The sequence below is a fragment of the Octodon degus genome, unplaced genomic scaffold, assembly GCF_000260255.1.
Source record: "Octodon degus isolate 3935 unplaced genomic scaffold, OctDeg1.0 scaffold00007, whole genome shotgun sequence".
Taxonomy (NCBI): Eukaryota; Metazoa; Chordata; class Mammalia; order Rodentia; family Octodontidae; genus Octodon; species Octodon degus.
Window position 1 is genome coordinate 29,141,951 of NW_004524583.1, and position 14,803 is coordinate 29,156,753.

General features: G+C 41.5%; 1 protein-coding gene and 1 pseudogene across 1 annotated transcript in view; both read right to left on the reverse strand.

The window, feature by feature from the left end:
- Window positions 1-7,783, reverse strand: part of Med6 (mediator complex subunit 6) — a 21,825-nt gene extending 14,042 nt beyond the window's left edge. The window contains exons 1-4 of the mRNA XM_004624836.2: window positions 7,732-7,783; window positions 3,743-3,902; window positions 2,479-2,570; window positions 365-447 (exon numbers count right to left, since the gene is read on the reverse strand). Of these exons, the coding sequence (XP_004624893.1) occupies window positions 365-447; window positions 2,479-2,570; window positions 3,743-3,902; window positions 7,732-7,753 (357 nt within the window). The 5' untranslated portion in view covers window positions 7,754-7,783. The remainder of the gene's footprint in view (window positions 1-364; window positions 448-2,478; window positions 2,571-3,742; window positions 3,903-7,731) is intronic.
- Window positions 7,784-13,538: 5,755 nt separating this feature from the next.
- Window positions 13,539-13,724, reverse strand: LOC111812741 (annotated as a pseudogene).
- Between the last annotated feature and the right edge of the window lie 1,079 nt (window positions 13,725-14,803).

Consider the following 14,803-nt stretch of genomic DNA (forward strand, 5'->3'; position numbering starts at 1 on the left):
CCCTTGCACTTGCCAGGGAAGCGCTTATTCCGCTGAGCCATCTCCCTGGCCCCAGAAAGTACACAATATTTAAACAACTGTTATACTTTGTTATTTAGGGAATGACAAGAAAAATGTGTGAATATGTTTGATACAGATGTAACTTATTTTTCTGAGTATTTTCCTGCACAATAAATGGACATGAAACCTATGGATACAGGAAGTCAATTCTATGTAATAGCACTGACTTGTCCTGTGCTAAATAATGGTCAGTACATTGCAATGGTCAATATTTCACACAATGTACATAAGGAGATGAGTTCCTGTTTACTTCTTAACAGCAGGGTAGCTCAATTAAAAGCTTAAACAATGTGAAGACACTTACCACTCTGGAGTTTATAACTGATCCCAAGTCTGGTGCCTGGTAAATCACTCCAGCAATGATATAGTAATCAGCAAGAGGGATAACTAAAGCAGGGGAGAAAATGCTTATGAGCACAGCTCTGAACACAAACTTTGAAAGAGATACATATTACAAACGCAAGTAAAATTTGACATTTTCCTATACTAAATTTAATGAAAGGTTTGGTAATTCTTTTTTATAAAGTTTTATTGGAAAACAGCTACACCCACTTATTTGCATGTTATTTGTGGCTGCTTTGGCAATAATTAAGGAAATGTCACTAAACTCAAGGGCCCACAAAGGCCAAATATTTACTCTAGCCTGCAAGAACAGTACTTCTCTAATGAGCAACCAAATTACATTCATCAGTTTAATGCACATTTGTGTGCCAATGCAATAATCAGTCAACCAAACTTTTGGGAGTAAGACCTTACAGCAAGACTGACATGAGTCCCAGCACAAAGACATCAGATGCACCAGACTTGCCTCTGACCCCACGACTGATGCCTAAAGCACACGATGCTGCCCTGGTGCCATCCTCTACAGGTTCTACACCCTGAGTCTTCTTCATCAGTCTCTTCTAAGGTCTCCTTTTCTCTAGAAAGAGACTCTAAATCTTCCATTTTGAAATTAAATTGAGATGCTGGAACCACAACTTCTTTAGCAATCTCTGAAATCGACACTAGAGTTAAAAGTTTTTTTCTAATGTCTTTACCTAATTGAAAGATACAGCCTAGACAACACTACCTGGCTTCTCTACCTTGATCCCTTCAGGGTGAACTTTTCCCAAGTCCTGGTTTGATTCCAAGATGTCTAACAATTCTGCTCCCCTCTATGCTAGATGTCTCAGCTCTCTGACTCAAAACCAAATCTAACGTCAGACCTAGTATCATATGCCTGTAATCCCAGCACTCAGGAGGCTGAGGCAGGACTGTTGCAAGTTTGAAACCAGCCTGGGCTACAAAGTAAGCTCAAGGCCAACCTAAGCTGCACAGCAAGACTATGTCTCAAAACAAACAAACAAACAAAATTCTATATTTTACACACCCCAATAGTATTTCTTCAGCAAGTTTTCATTCAATAATAAAATATAGGTAAAACTTTTGGTTGAATGTAACAATTGATTTGTATATGATTATGATATGACTGCATCTGCTAAGCATTTTATAGCAGAATGAACTCAGTCCACTGAGAAGAGAAGCAAAGTTACTTAGGCTGTCTGAGGCTCCATGGGATCCTAACTACTATGCTCATGGAAAGAGCTCGGCTGTTCTGACTGCTGGTACCTAAAGAACTGCCCTTGGGCATGTTAGCAAAATTACGGTGTCTGTGCATATGAAAAACAGAATGTGGCTTTTTTCTCTAAAATCTTTAATGCATTTATTTGGTACAGTACAAAGTCTCGCTACACAGCCTGAACTTGTAGAGATCTTCCTGTCTCAGCCTCCCTAACGCTGGGATTACAGGCACACGCCACTATGCCTATTTCGGTATCTTACACGGCACACCTGGGGTTCAGGCACCAGCACGGCATGCAATACTGGGGATTGAACCCAGGTCCTTGTGCTTGCCAGGCAGGTGCTTACACCACCAAGCTATGTCCCCAGCCCAGAATGTGGCTTTTGAAACATCCTGCTGAGCAATGTGAGGATAGCAGCCATCTACTTTCCTTCTAGAAGTCTGGAACTCTGGTGGACAAAAGACTCCTACGTGACCAGGCCTCAGTAAGAACGGCTTAACACGGGCCTCTGTGAACAGACATGTACACATGTGGCTGGACCTCACTGCTGAGCAGAAGGAATGCTAGGCGTGGCTCCTCACAGGAGGTAAAGTACAGGGAACCAACACACAGACTCCCCCAGACCCCAACTGTTATGTCTTTTTCTGTTACTAATCCAGTTGTGTGGCCTTACTGTGCAGCCTTATTTCTGAGTAAGTCTACATGCTGAGTCCAGTGAGTGTCCCAAGCAAAGCACAAAACACATGTCTTAGAAACCCTTAAAACAGAACTCAATTCATAGATGGAGGAATAGATGAATAGATAGACTATAAGTCATGTTATTTTTAAGAAAAAAACTAAAGTTTACACTGTTTACCTTGAGCAGGGGACTGCCGCTGTTGCTTTCGAATGATGAAAAGAATTGGTTCTTGAGCATGTAAAAGGATGTACTCAATTCCAACCATCTGACTGAAACAGACAGACACCTCACTCTGAATATCTACAGTGATTCTGTAGAATATGCAAATTACAGAAATTGCAGCAATGCTACAAACAGGATTAAAGTTGCCTGTGTTTGGTATTAAAACTTGGCTATTAAGCAAAACTGGCTGATTTCTTAGCTAGGTAATATACAAATGAAGAACTGATTTTTTTTAACCTTTTTTTTTTTGGTCTTTTTGAAACAGTGTTTCATTATGCAGCTGGGGCTGGCCTTGAGCTCTCTTTGTAGCCCAAGCAGATCGTAAAACTCCCAACAGTATCTTGCCTCTACTTCCCAAGTGCTCACATTGCAGTTGTACAGCATCATCATGCCCTGTTTGTAGGCGGTAGATTTTTTTTTTTTTTTTTTGCGGAACTGGGGATTGAACTCGGGCCATTCTACTGAGCCATCTTCCTAGCCCCTGAGGTGGTAGATTTTATGAAATTAAATTTTTATAGTAATTTAAATGGGTTTTGTTATAAGGTATTAAGATAAGTTATTGTTGCTTTTAAACAGGCAGATTAAAAGTCTATTGGGGTGAGAGTGAGGTTTTTGGTGTTCACTTTTTATATTTTATATTAATTATAGGCCTTGGTCAGGAATTTTTTTATTGCCTGTTTGAAACATTACTGTTTCTCAAAAAAAAAAAAAAAAAAAAAAAAAAAAAAAAATATATATATATACCACCTATGATACTTCTGTAAAAGATGATAAATTACATATAGTTTCATAAACTTTCACAATACTAATAAATTCATAATTATTTAGCATCCTTAGTCTAAAGAATCTTGCTCTGTTCAACTGAATTTTATTACTTTGTCATACAAAGAAAAAAATCTATTATAAACCAGATGATGGTATGACATAAAACATAGAATTAGATTTAAGAAGGAATAATAACTATGATTGGCTAGGAAGTACAACTGCACTGCTAAAACCACTCAGAGAGACAGTCAGATTTTAAATAGATATTATCAAGTTATACAGAAAAGACTAAGTTGCAAGTAACTACTAATAACTTCCTTGGAGAGCATATTTGTAAAAACCCAAATTTTTCTTCCAAAATTCTATTCTGTACCTCATAACATACAATTCAAAAAGAAGTGCTTGTTACAAAATCTCTGGTAGGCAAAGATGCTGCCCTCTTCAAGTGCCTTACTTCAAATGTTCTAATGTCAGCCTCTGCATTTTGACCACTTCGTTATTACATGTTCTGTCATAGAAAGGGTTACTTCTTTCGGAAAAGTAATCCAGGACACTACCACTGTTCAAAATGGGGATCCAAGAGCTGTCGACCCAAGAGATTCCCAGTAGATTATCTACAGGAAAGAAAAGAGGTGATAAAGATTAGAATCAAGGGGAAAAATCCAATTTAACAAACATCTATTTTGAATCTAAGGTAGTAGGCACCAAGGATAAGAATGACATGGATCTTAACCTGTGTTCTCACAGAAGAAATATACAAGAAAACAATGACAACACAATGCAGTAATCCAATAAAAGCGGGTAAATGGATTCTGAGCACACACAAGAGGGAGCAGAATGTTTTACCAAGGGGAATGAAAATGCTGTTTCATAGGGGTAGAAGGTAGACTTTAATACTGTATGTTAAAGATCAAAACTTGAGCAGGCATGGTGGTGCCTGCCTATCTCAGCAGTACAGGAGGTAAAGGGAGGAGGATCCCATGTTCAAGCCCAGCCTAGGCAACTTCACAAAACCTGTCAAAATTTAAAAATGGGCTGGAGGTACAATTCAGTGCTAAGGCCCAGGGTTCAATCTAGAGAGAAACCTCACCATGGAAAAAAGGATAAAGCAATTCTAAACACAGACAATTCATATACAGAACTATAAAAATACAAAATGCATTATATATTCAGAGAACAATTTGATTAGAAAAAAGAAGTGGGACCAGGGAGATAGCTTAGCGGCCTAAGCACCTCCCTGGTAAGTGCATGGACCTGGGTTCAATCACTGGTGCCCCATGCCATGCAGCCCCACACCATCCCAGCCACTGAAACTGAGCATGGTGGCACACGCCTACAATCCCAGTACTAGGGAGGCTCAGACAGGGGATCACTACGAGTCCAAGCTGTGTAGTGAGACCCTGTACCAAATAAATTTTTTAAAAAAGTGTTAAGACATATAATATATATATATATATATATATAATCTTTTCAAAAACTGAAAATCTTGAGTTTTTATGTGCTGCTCATTAAAGTTCAAACACATCCTCAGACATCAGTTAGAGATCTCTCAATTAGGGACAAAGAATAAGTTGTGGAGCTGTTATTATAGATGAGATGATAATAATTAAAAGTTAAAGGATAAAGGGCTGATCAAACAGCTCAGCCAATTAAAGCGCCTGCAAGCAGGTGCAGGGGCCAGAGGTTTGATCCCTGGGCCTGTGGTGCCACCCTGGGGCGCACTGAGATGGCAACTAAGACTGGGCTGTAAACAGGCAGATCACTATGAGTCTCATCTAGTAGTGAGACCCTGAACACCCTGTAGAATCCTTCCCTAAAATGCAAAAAAAAAAAAAGTTAAAGGATAAGTGGTAAGTAGAAATCCCTTACTGCAAATACACCAGTTTATATTTGAGTAGAATTGTCTTTAAAAAGATATGGCAAATAGATACATTTAACTCAGTGGTGTCCTAAATTTTCTGATCAAGGAGATTATGGGGCTACAGAGGAAAGTGATCTATGATGTAGAGTGTGCCTAAGGAGAGTCACATGGAGAGAAAACATTCTCTCAGGCTTTCACAGAGAGCAAATTGGTCAAGCAATGACTGTGACTCATCCACATGGCTGACACTGACAAAAGATCTACAAACTGCTGTACAGGGTTTAAGGGTAAGTCCTGAGGGGATTTGACTGACCATGTCTGATACAAAAGTTACATTTTTTTGTTATACAGGTCTTGCTTTATCCTGGTCTTAGCCATCCAGCATAAAAGTATGACAATGAGGTACAAAAAATAAAGCCATATTAACATGCTGAGCTGTAAAAGGCTCAAGTCAACAACTTCTGACATTGTCAGTCATGTGGATAACCACCTACTATTATAGACTACTGGACTATATTGGATTCCTCTGCTGAATTCATGCACCTACAATACAAGAATGGCAATGGAATACACATCTCTGACAAAAGTAAACAAAAAAGGAGGATATAAATGAAGGACCGTTTTGTAGTGAAAAAAAAAATATATATATATCATATATATTAGTTCAAAACTTTAATAGTTAAGTGTTTCTTCAAAACACTGTATCTGTATACAAAATAGCATCTACAGATACTTAGTTCAATAAGAAAGTTTTGAATAGTGCTAGTGTTTAGACAAGATATCTTGTCTGCATCTTGTGCTATGAATAACTACTACGAAGACAATATGCAATGTATTAATTATTGTAACTGTACTACTAAACTGTTTTGAAACTGTCTCATTGCTACTTCTCAATAAAAATTTTTTTTTTAAAGTTAACTAAGCATTTTTTTTTTTTAAGGAGTACTAAACCCAGCACCTTCACACTTGGCCCTCCTTGGACCTAAATTTGAGACTCTCCTATCTTAGGCTCCCAGCGTGTTGGAGTTACAAGAGTGTACCACCTGGTTGCTTTTTCTCTGCACTGGTAACAATTATTGGCCACTGGTCATGTAGATGTTTCATATCACTAACATCACTAGGTTTAAGTCATAAAACACAAAATGTCTGTAATAACTGGTTGAAAATTTTCAACCTCTCTCTTTTTGATGAAACTCAGGACCTTGTGCTTGCCAAGCAGGCACTATGCTGCTATCTCCCCAGCTCCTCAATCCTTTCTTTCTTTCTTTTTTTTTTTTTTTTTTTTAATGTATTTAGTACAGAGTCTACAGAGTCTCACCACCACAGAGCAGACTCGTAGTGATCCTCCTGTTTTCAGCCTCCCAAGGGCTGGGATAACAGGTGCGCGCCAACACTCCAAGTCTCAACCGCCATCTCAGGGGGTGGGGGGCCGGACGGGACGGGACGGGATGGGACACAGAAGGCCAGGGATCTGCACACCAGGTCAAAGCCTAGGCCCTTACAGCTGCCTAAGAAGGCGCTGAGCTACCTAGCTGGCCCCCCTCAACCTTTTCTATGCTACCATTACTCTAGCACCTTTGAAGAAGTCACATTTAATTCAAAGTGACAGGTTTGAACAAGACGAATCAAATCAGAGTCACTGTATTTTTTTAAGTAGAATGTGTTGTATGTGCCCTAAAATAAAGGAGACAAACAAATGAAATACACAGTAACCAAAATAATTAGTGCAATATTACTATGACCTAAGTAAAATAAAGAAGTTTAAAGCATTCATATTATTTGAAAAAAATAATTAGTATAGACCATTACATCGTTCATTACAAGCGGATCACGCCATAATCAAAAATGAGACACCAGGAAAATTTTCAGAAAAAGACGTATCTTTTGCTAATAAAAAACAACAGAAGATAATCAGTATTTTCAGTTTAAATTCTGTAGTCTAATTTTTATTTTTAATTTTTTGTCTTTTTGAGACAGGGTCTCACTATGCGGCTCAGACTGGCCTTGAGCTCACTTTGTAGCCCAGGCTGGTCTCGGACTCGAAACAATCTTCCTGCCTCAGCCTCCTGAGTGCTAGGATTACAGGCATGCGCCACCACGCCGGGCTTTCAGCAAGTACTTAAATACTTCCGCTGTAAAATAAATAAATACTCTCCCATTCCTAAATAACTGCAATACTGGATGTTAGATGCGAGACAGTATCAACTCAAAACTAAAACTTAACCTCCGTGGGGTGGGAGCTCAACATGGCAGTCCCCGTACGTCAAGTCCCAAGATACAACACAACAAGTAAGTTCATTATCCCACGGTCCTCTCTGGCCAAAGCCCATGCCTTCCCCCTGAGATAATACCCCCAATACTCCTACAGTACAGAGATTGTACTAGGACACAGCCCCAGCTCAGGGGGACTTTTTAAGGCACGCATCAGGAACTAGGGGAAAACTCGGCAACTTTTTTTTTCTAGGTCTATAGACACTACCCAAAAGAGCATGAGAGACCTCACAAAGAAATGTGAATCTTGTCCCCGCGAGCTGTAAGTCCCAGACGTGTCCACAATTAAGTAACAAGCACCACAACATCACCTCGAATATCCACCGCCGCCATAATTCCCAAAGCGCGGGCCAACTCCGCTTCCGGCGCACCGGAAATGACCTCAACGCGAGGCCGGAAGAGCCGAGTTCAAAACAGTACGGGAGGGGAGGAGGGACAGAAAGGGAACGCGCGGACGCGGATGCGCGACGAAGGCAAGATGCTGTCGCGAAGAAGGGTGGGAATGGAGCGGAGCTCAGGGGTGCGGGTAGGAGAACGGGCGGGTGGCTGCTGCTTGTGCCCGAAGGGAGGGCCGGGGCTGGGAGGTGAAAACGGGTTGGTAAAACGCCGGGGTCCGTGCTCCAAGCTGGCGCTCCTGCCTAAGAGGAGGAGGCGCTTAGGGCAGGGCCAAAGGAAGGACGGCAAAGGGCAGGTGGGCTCCTAGGGACAAGGTTAGGCTTCGCGCCAAGGAATCTTCTAAGCGATTGGAAAATTCACTCTTGAAGCCGTGTTGCTGTCGACGTGGCAGATTCTAGATCCGGCGGAGTTGGAGGTGGAGCGCCTACGATTTTATGTTTTTTGTTTTTTTGGGGGTGTGTGTGTGTGTGTGTGTGTGTGTGTGTGTGTGTGTGGAACCAGGGATTGAACTCAGGCCCTTGTGATTGCCAGGCAAGCGCTTATTCTACTGAGCCATCTCCCCGGCCCCAACGCGCCTACGATTTTAAAAGCTCCCAATGAACTGTTCAGATTTAGGAGCTTCCCAGCTGTTCTGTTTTTACCTCTGTGCTAGATGTGGGGATGGGACAGTGTGCACCAGAGAATTTGAGTCCTTTTCAAGATGACTTTAAGTCCACTAAGAAGCTAAACCAATCAGACACAAATTTCACAAAGCAGATAGTGCCCCTTAACTAAAATCTTAACAAGGCTAAGAGAAAAGGAATGCCCAGAATAAGGCCCTGAGGTAGAATAGAAGAAATAGGTAGAACGGAGACAAAGAAGTCAAAATTTTAAAAATAATACTTCAAAGAGAAACGCAGCTTCAGGACACAAGCCAGATTTATGTACTTCTTTTCCTTTTCCCAAGACAGCAAACCTGGCTGTCCCTTTTACTTGTGAAGGGGCCTATTTCACCCGAGCTTGCATGGGTCATCCTTTTGGTTGTCCCCATAGAAATGGTTCACCAAGAAGGGTGGGCCATCCTCTCCCACATGCTAAAATTGAGATGAAGACTATAACATCAAATTCCACAGATTTCCACCTCCCAAAGCATAGCAAAGATCACAGTTCCCGGCTATGCTGTGGCTCCTTCCTTTAAGCATCTGTGCTCCAGTAGTGGTTATGTCTTGTATCTTCCCCTAGTAAATCTTTATGCCTCCTTTTTTTTTTTTTTTTTTTTTTGAGATGGGTGTTAAACCTATGTGCTTATTTTAAAGGAGTGAGTAAAGTTTGAGGACCTTTAGACCCAGCCCGGGACGGAATGACTACATTCCAGGTACAGTAGCTGGAATACTTAGCAAGCCTCCAGGTAGGGAATGATTCTGTAACAGGGGAAGCCAAAGAAGACTGCTATAGTTCCTGTCTAGCTGCCCCCCCGCCCCCCCAAAGCCTTGTTCAGTCATGGGGCGGGGACTTCTAGAGTATGTGATTAACTCATGATCCACTGGGATTATGGGTGTGAGGACTGCGCCCAACCTGGGGCAGATAAGGAGGTGGAAGACTTCCTCTCTGTAAAAGTTGTTGCTGCTACTTCCCCATTTTTGCTCTCCGCCCTGTGCCACTGTGCCTTGGAGCCAGCCAAGTATGGACTGAAACCTCCAGTAACTGTGAGCTAAATAAAACTTTCTTTCCGGGTTGGGGAGATGGCTCAGTGGAATAAGTGCTTCCTTGGCAAGCATAGGGGCCTGAGTCCTAATCCCTGGTTCTGCAAAAAAAAAAAAAAAAGAATAAAACTTTCTTTCCTTCATTTTGGTTGTCAGGTATTTGTCCCAGCAACAAGAGAAGAGTAACTGAGATGAGGACTTTTTTTTTTTTTTTCTTTTTGAGACAGGGTCTCACCATGCAGCTCAGGCTGGCCTTGAGCTCACTCTGTAGCTGAGGCTGGTCTTGAACTTCCAATGATCCTCCTGCCTCAGCCTCCTGAGTGCTGGGATTACACCATGTGCCACCACAACCAGGCAAAAAGTGCTTTTGAAACATTCTCAAACTTTGTGAGGGACTATAAAAGCAAAATATCAGAGATACCAGCAAACAAGACAAAGAGAGAAAAGAGAACTCAAAAAAACTGCTGTGCGTGATGGCGCATGTCCGTAATCTCAGCACTCCTAGGCTGAGGCAGGAAGATCACCATGAGTTCAAGGTCAGCCTGGGCTACATAGTGAATTCAGGAGTGGCCTGAAATACATAGCGAGACACTGTCTCAAAAAAAAATTAACATGAAACCACAACTGAGATCACATCTTATTGAAAAAGCTTTTACACATCAAAAATAAATCACCAACAGTGAAAAGAAAACCCACCAATTGGAAAAATATAGCCAACAGTCCCTCAGACAAAGGACTTCTATCTAGAATCTATAAAGAATTAGAAGGAAGCAGGCCCTTGAAATTCAAAGGCCCAATCCAAAAATGGGCATCTGAGATGAATCCACACTTCTTAGAGGAGGAAGAAGGTTCATAAATGCCAAAAAAAAAAAAATGTGTATACATGAAAAAACATTCAACATTATTGGTCATTTAAGAAATGCACATTAAAACACTGAGATTCTTTTCTCCCCAGGAAGAATGAAGATCATAAAGAAATCAACTAATAACAAATACTGGAGAGGCTATGGAGAAAAAGTAGCCCTTCTTGTTGGGAGTGTAGACTGGTATAACCACTGTAAAAGTCAGGATGGAGAGTCCTCAAAAAAGTAGAATTAGAAGTCTCAATCAAGCCAACTACTCTTCTTTTGGGTATTTTTCCGGAACTGAAAACATACCACAGTGGTATGCATGCACCCATGTTTATAGCAGCACAATTCCTCATAGCTTAGTCTTAGAAGCAACCCAGATGCCCATGAACTGAGGAATGGATGAAAACGTGTGGCATTTTTATGCAATTAAGTATTGCTCAGCTATAAAGAAAAATAAACTTGAGGCTTTTATAGGCAAATGGATACAACTAGAGGCCATACTCATAAGTGAAATAAATCAGACCCACATGTGTAAACATCATCTTGTCTCGCTAGTATAAGAACCTGAAGGAGTAAATGAAATCTGAAAGATACAACAGATATTGTGAAAAGAAAGAAACTGCTTAATTGGAAAAAGCAACTGGGATGAGGGAAAGGAGAAAAGAAAGACCAAAGAGGTGGCACCGTGGCATAAGCCTGGCAAGCACAAGGTCCTGAGTTTAATCCCTGGTACCAGAAAAAAAGCAAGCAGAAGGGAGTTCAAAATGTTTAAATCTCAATGAAATTAAAGATTATTCTTTGTATGATTCAATTTTGGGGGTGTTCTGTTTTTTGTCTTTTTGAGTTAGGGTCTCACTATGTAGTTCAGGCTAACCTCGAGCTCACTTTGTAGCCCAAGCTGGTGTCGAACTCACAATGATGCTCCTATCTCAGCCTCCCCAGTGCTGGGATTAAAGGTGTGCTCCAGCACACCCAGCATGTTTCAACTTTTGAACTGAGATTCTATACTTGAGGTAGTATGTATAAAATAAGTGTCCCCAACAGAACATACATGTAATGGGCACACATTTTAGAGGCAGAGTTTTCCAGGCAGAAACATCAAACACTGTATTGTTTGACCAATTTTCTGTTATGTTTTTATTGAGAGAGCAGGAGGTTAAGAAAAATGGTGACACAACATGGATCTGTCAATCATAGAACCCCTGGGAAGCATAGTAAACCAGACCTGGGATCTCACCATTATTTTGTAGGCAATACAATAAGTGTGGCTAAACTTTTAGTTTAGGAAGATTATTTGAGGAGGATGAATTGAGGATATTAATACTGAAAGCAGGAGCACAGCAGAAATAAGGGGGAAAGGAAGCCTTTATTAACTCTGAAGGCACAGAGAAGATCGAGGGCAGGGAGATGGGCAGAGCCTCTGACCTGAGATGGAGAATGAGACCTCAAGAACTTTTGCTAGGGGTGGAGTTTGAGGGGCAGGTTCAGTGACACATAAGGAGCTGGTTGGAGGCTCCCCTGTGTGGACTGGAAAGGTAAAAAGTTGTGTCCAGGGCTGGAGTGGGAAAGGGGGAGGAAGCGGTCACTGGGAAGATAAGTGTTGTTTTGAGGATTCAGCCATGTTGAATCAGGGCAGTGATAATTTAGCAGTTTGTATTTGGGCCATAAACAACATAGCACTTCCTTCTTGTCTTTGTATTCCTTATCTCACCCTGGCTGCCCATATTAAACTTCTCCCCCAGTCTGGCCTGATAAATACACCATACTTTTGTCACTACCTCCTCTCCCTCCCGTCCTTCCCCCTTCCCCAACTTTGGTCTTTGTATAGGATCTCACTATGCAGCTTGGACTCAGTGATCCTCCTGTCTCAGCCTCCCCAGTGCTGGGATTACAGGCATGCGCCGCCATGTCTGGTTTCAGTGGCTAGCACACCACATGTCATGTGGGCCTGGGCATCAAACCCAGATCCTTGCGCTTGCCAGGCAGGTGCTTAGACCATCAAGTTATCTCCACAGCCCCTTGCTTCTCTTTAATCATCCCTCTGCACCAAACAATAGAGGCCTCCTTTATTTCTCTCCTATCTTTGTGCCAAAGGAAAGACTTACAGCATCAAGAGAGAAGAGAAAGGATTAAACAGATTTAGATGACAGAATCAAAAGGCAATTAGTGACCAATAGATGAGCCTGGTGAGGGACAGAGAGAAAAAATGAATCTCATGATACTGATTTATAAGACTGGGTGCTATTAAGCACATTAAGAATAAAAAGTTACAGGGGCCGGGGAGATGGCTCAGTGGAATAAGCACTTCCCTGGCAAGTGCAAGGGCCTGAGTTCAATCCCTGCTTCCACAAAAAAAAAAAAGAATAAAAAGTTACAAGTGAATAGATGAAAGGGAGTAGTGATTTATTTTTTTAACATGACTGTATGAAATGTCTCCTACACCCTGTAGACCACAACCCCTTGCTCCTCTTTAAGTTTTTAGGATTTGCACTGTAGGGACAATGGCCTTGTAGACAGGGAAAAGATAGGGTGAAGAACCTCCAGGAGAATGGAGCATGTAAGAGAGTGAGTCCCTGCTCTGTGCCTCCTCCCCTGCCCTGGGAAGGTGATGTCTACAAGAGCTTTGGCAGGGGGACTGACCAGGAAGCCAAGAACCAGGACAATAGCCAGTCCCCAGGTGCACACACCTTTGGAGGGTGGAGTAATTAGTGAGACCACCAACATGGAAGCAACTGAAGAAGCAGCAAGGAGCCAGCACTTGGGCTCTGGAGAGAAGACCAGTCCCAACCCCCACACTCAAGGCCAAGGTCAGCCTCACACCCAGCATATTTCTGGAATTAAATAGACACTACCAGAGAACTATAAATACCGGAGGTGTTTTATTACCTTTACTCTGCCTTGTTTGTTTGATTGGCTGTCACTTTCCTGTCTTGTGGGATGTCACTGTCTGTTATTTTGTATTCTGTGGTTATTTTTGTATTGAGTTTCTTCTTTTTTTCCTCTCATTCTCTGGCCTCTGTTTTATTTCCTTTCTTCTTTTTTGTTCTTTCTCTCTTTTTCTCAGTGTTTATGATTTTTACCTTTCTTCTTTATTTTCTTCTATTTTTTTTTTCTTTTAAATTTTTATTTTATATACAAAGAGTTCGCATGGTCTCTTTCACTGAGCACGTGGATGGCCTGGATAATCCATCAAAGGAAGATCACTTGGTCCAACTTGACAAAACTTGTTTCCTTCACGTACTGGCGGAAACACTGGTGGCACATGTTCAGCCCGTATTTTCAGATCAGACCACATATTTTCAAGCAGACATGGCAAGAGCGAGAGCCCCAGCCAAATTTCCTCGGGTGGCTCCAGTAGAGTTCCTGGTGACCCATGTTGCTTCCAGAGGTACAAGAAGACAAAAAAATAAATAAATATAAAAAAGCTGTTTTCTTCTATTGATTCTCTATCTTTCCTCAAATACTCAACTTAAACTTTCAAGCAAGTGAACATTGTCTCTGCCCTTTCTGACTACTCCTCATTCTGTTTCATTCTTTCTCTCCTGTGTGCTCGTTTCCCAAAACTTGGGTGATCATTCTTTCACTTTCAGACTTGACTCTACTATTTGACCTCACTCATCACTTTTAACCTATCCCCTACCCATCTTTTTTTTTAATTTATTTATTTATTTTTGTGTGTGTGTGTGTGTGTGTGGCCAGCTCAGCCCACCAGGGGGTGGGGCTGGCTGGCATGTGGGGCTGGGGATTGAACTGTGGTCCCTGTGCTTTGCTAAGCTTGTTCTAAGTAGGTGCTTTAGACCACTGAGCCATCTCACCAGCCCCTCCCCTACCCATCTTAACACTCCTGTCCCCTGCCAAAAGATAAGATCATTTCACTAAGGGGTAAATCACTGCATCTGAGTACATAGTATATATTTGATTTTGTTATATAACTTCAGAGTTTTTCTCCTGTGCTTGGAGGTAGCAGGTTATCAGTAGTTAAGCTATACTGGAAACTGTTTTATTAATTACTGACTGTACTACTTTATCCAGGATGTCACACATGTTGTAAACAGTGTTCCTTGCCTTCATGATAACACGGTGAGTATGTAGGGTCATAATCATCACCACAGGCCTATATCCAATCCTATAGATTGGGTACTGAGCCAAACAGTAACCTTGTATCCTTTACAGATTGGGAAGGTTGTATCTTGGGATAACTATAAAGAAACACCTACATTTAGAAAATATCCCTAAAGAATGGATATCATGTAGGGAAGCTTCAGTAATAGCAATAAAATGATACATCATAAGAAATCTGTAGGGATCTGTTGGTCTCTCTGTAATCTCTGGGAGAAAACACTGAGACATTTGAGAAAATAAAGAGATAATAGCTGAAATCAGGTGGTGGACCAAGCCTAATAGGCAAAGAGCCCCCGAACCAAGAGTAGTAAGGGCCTTTATACCATTAACAA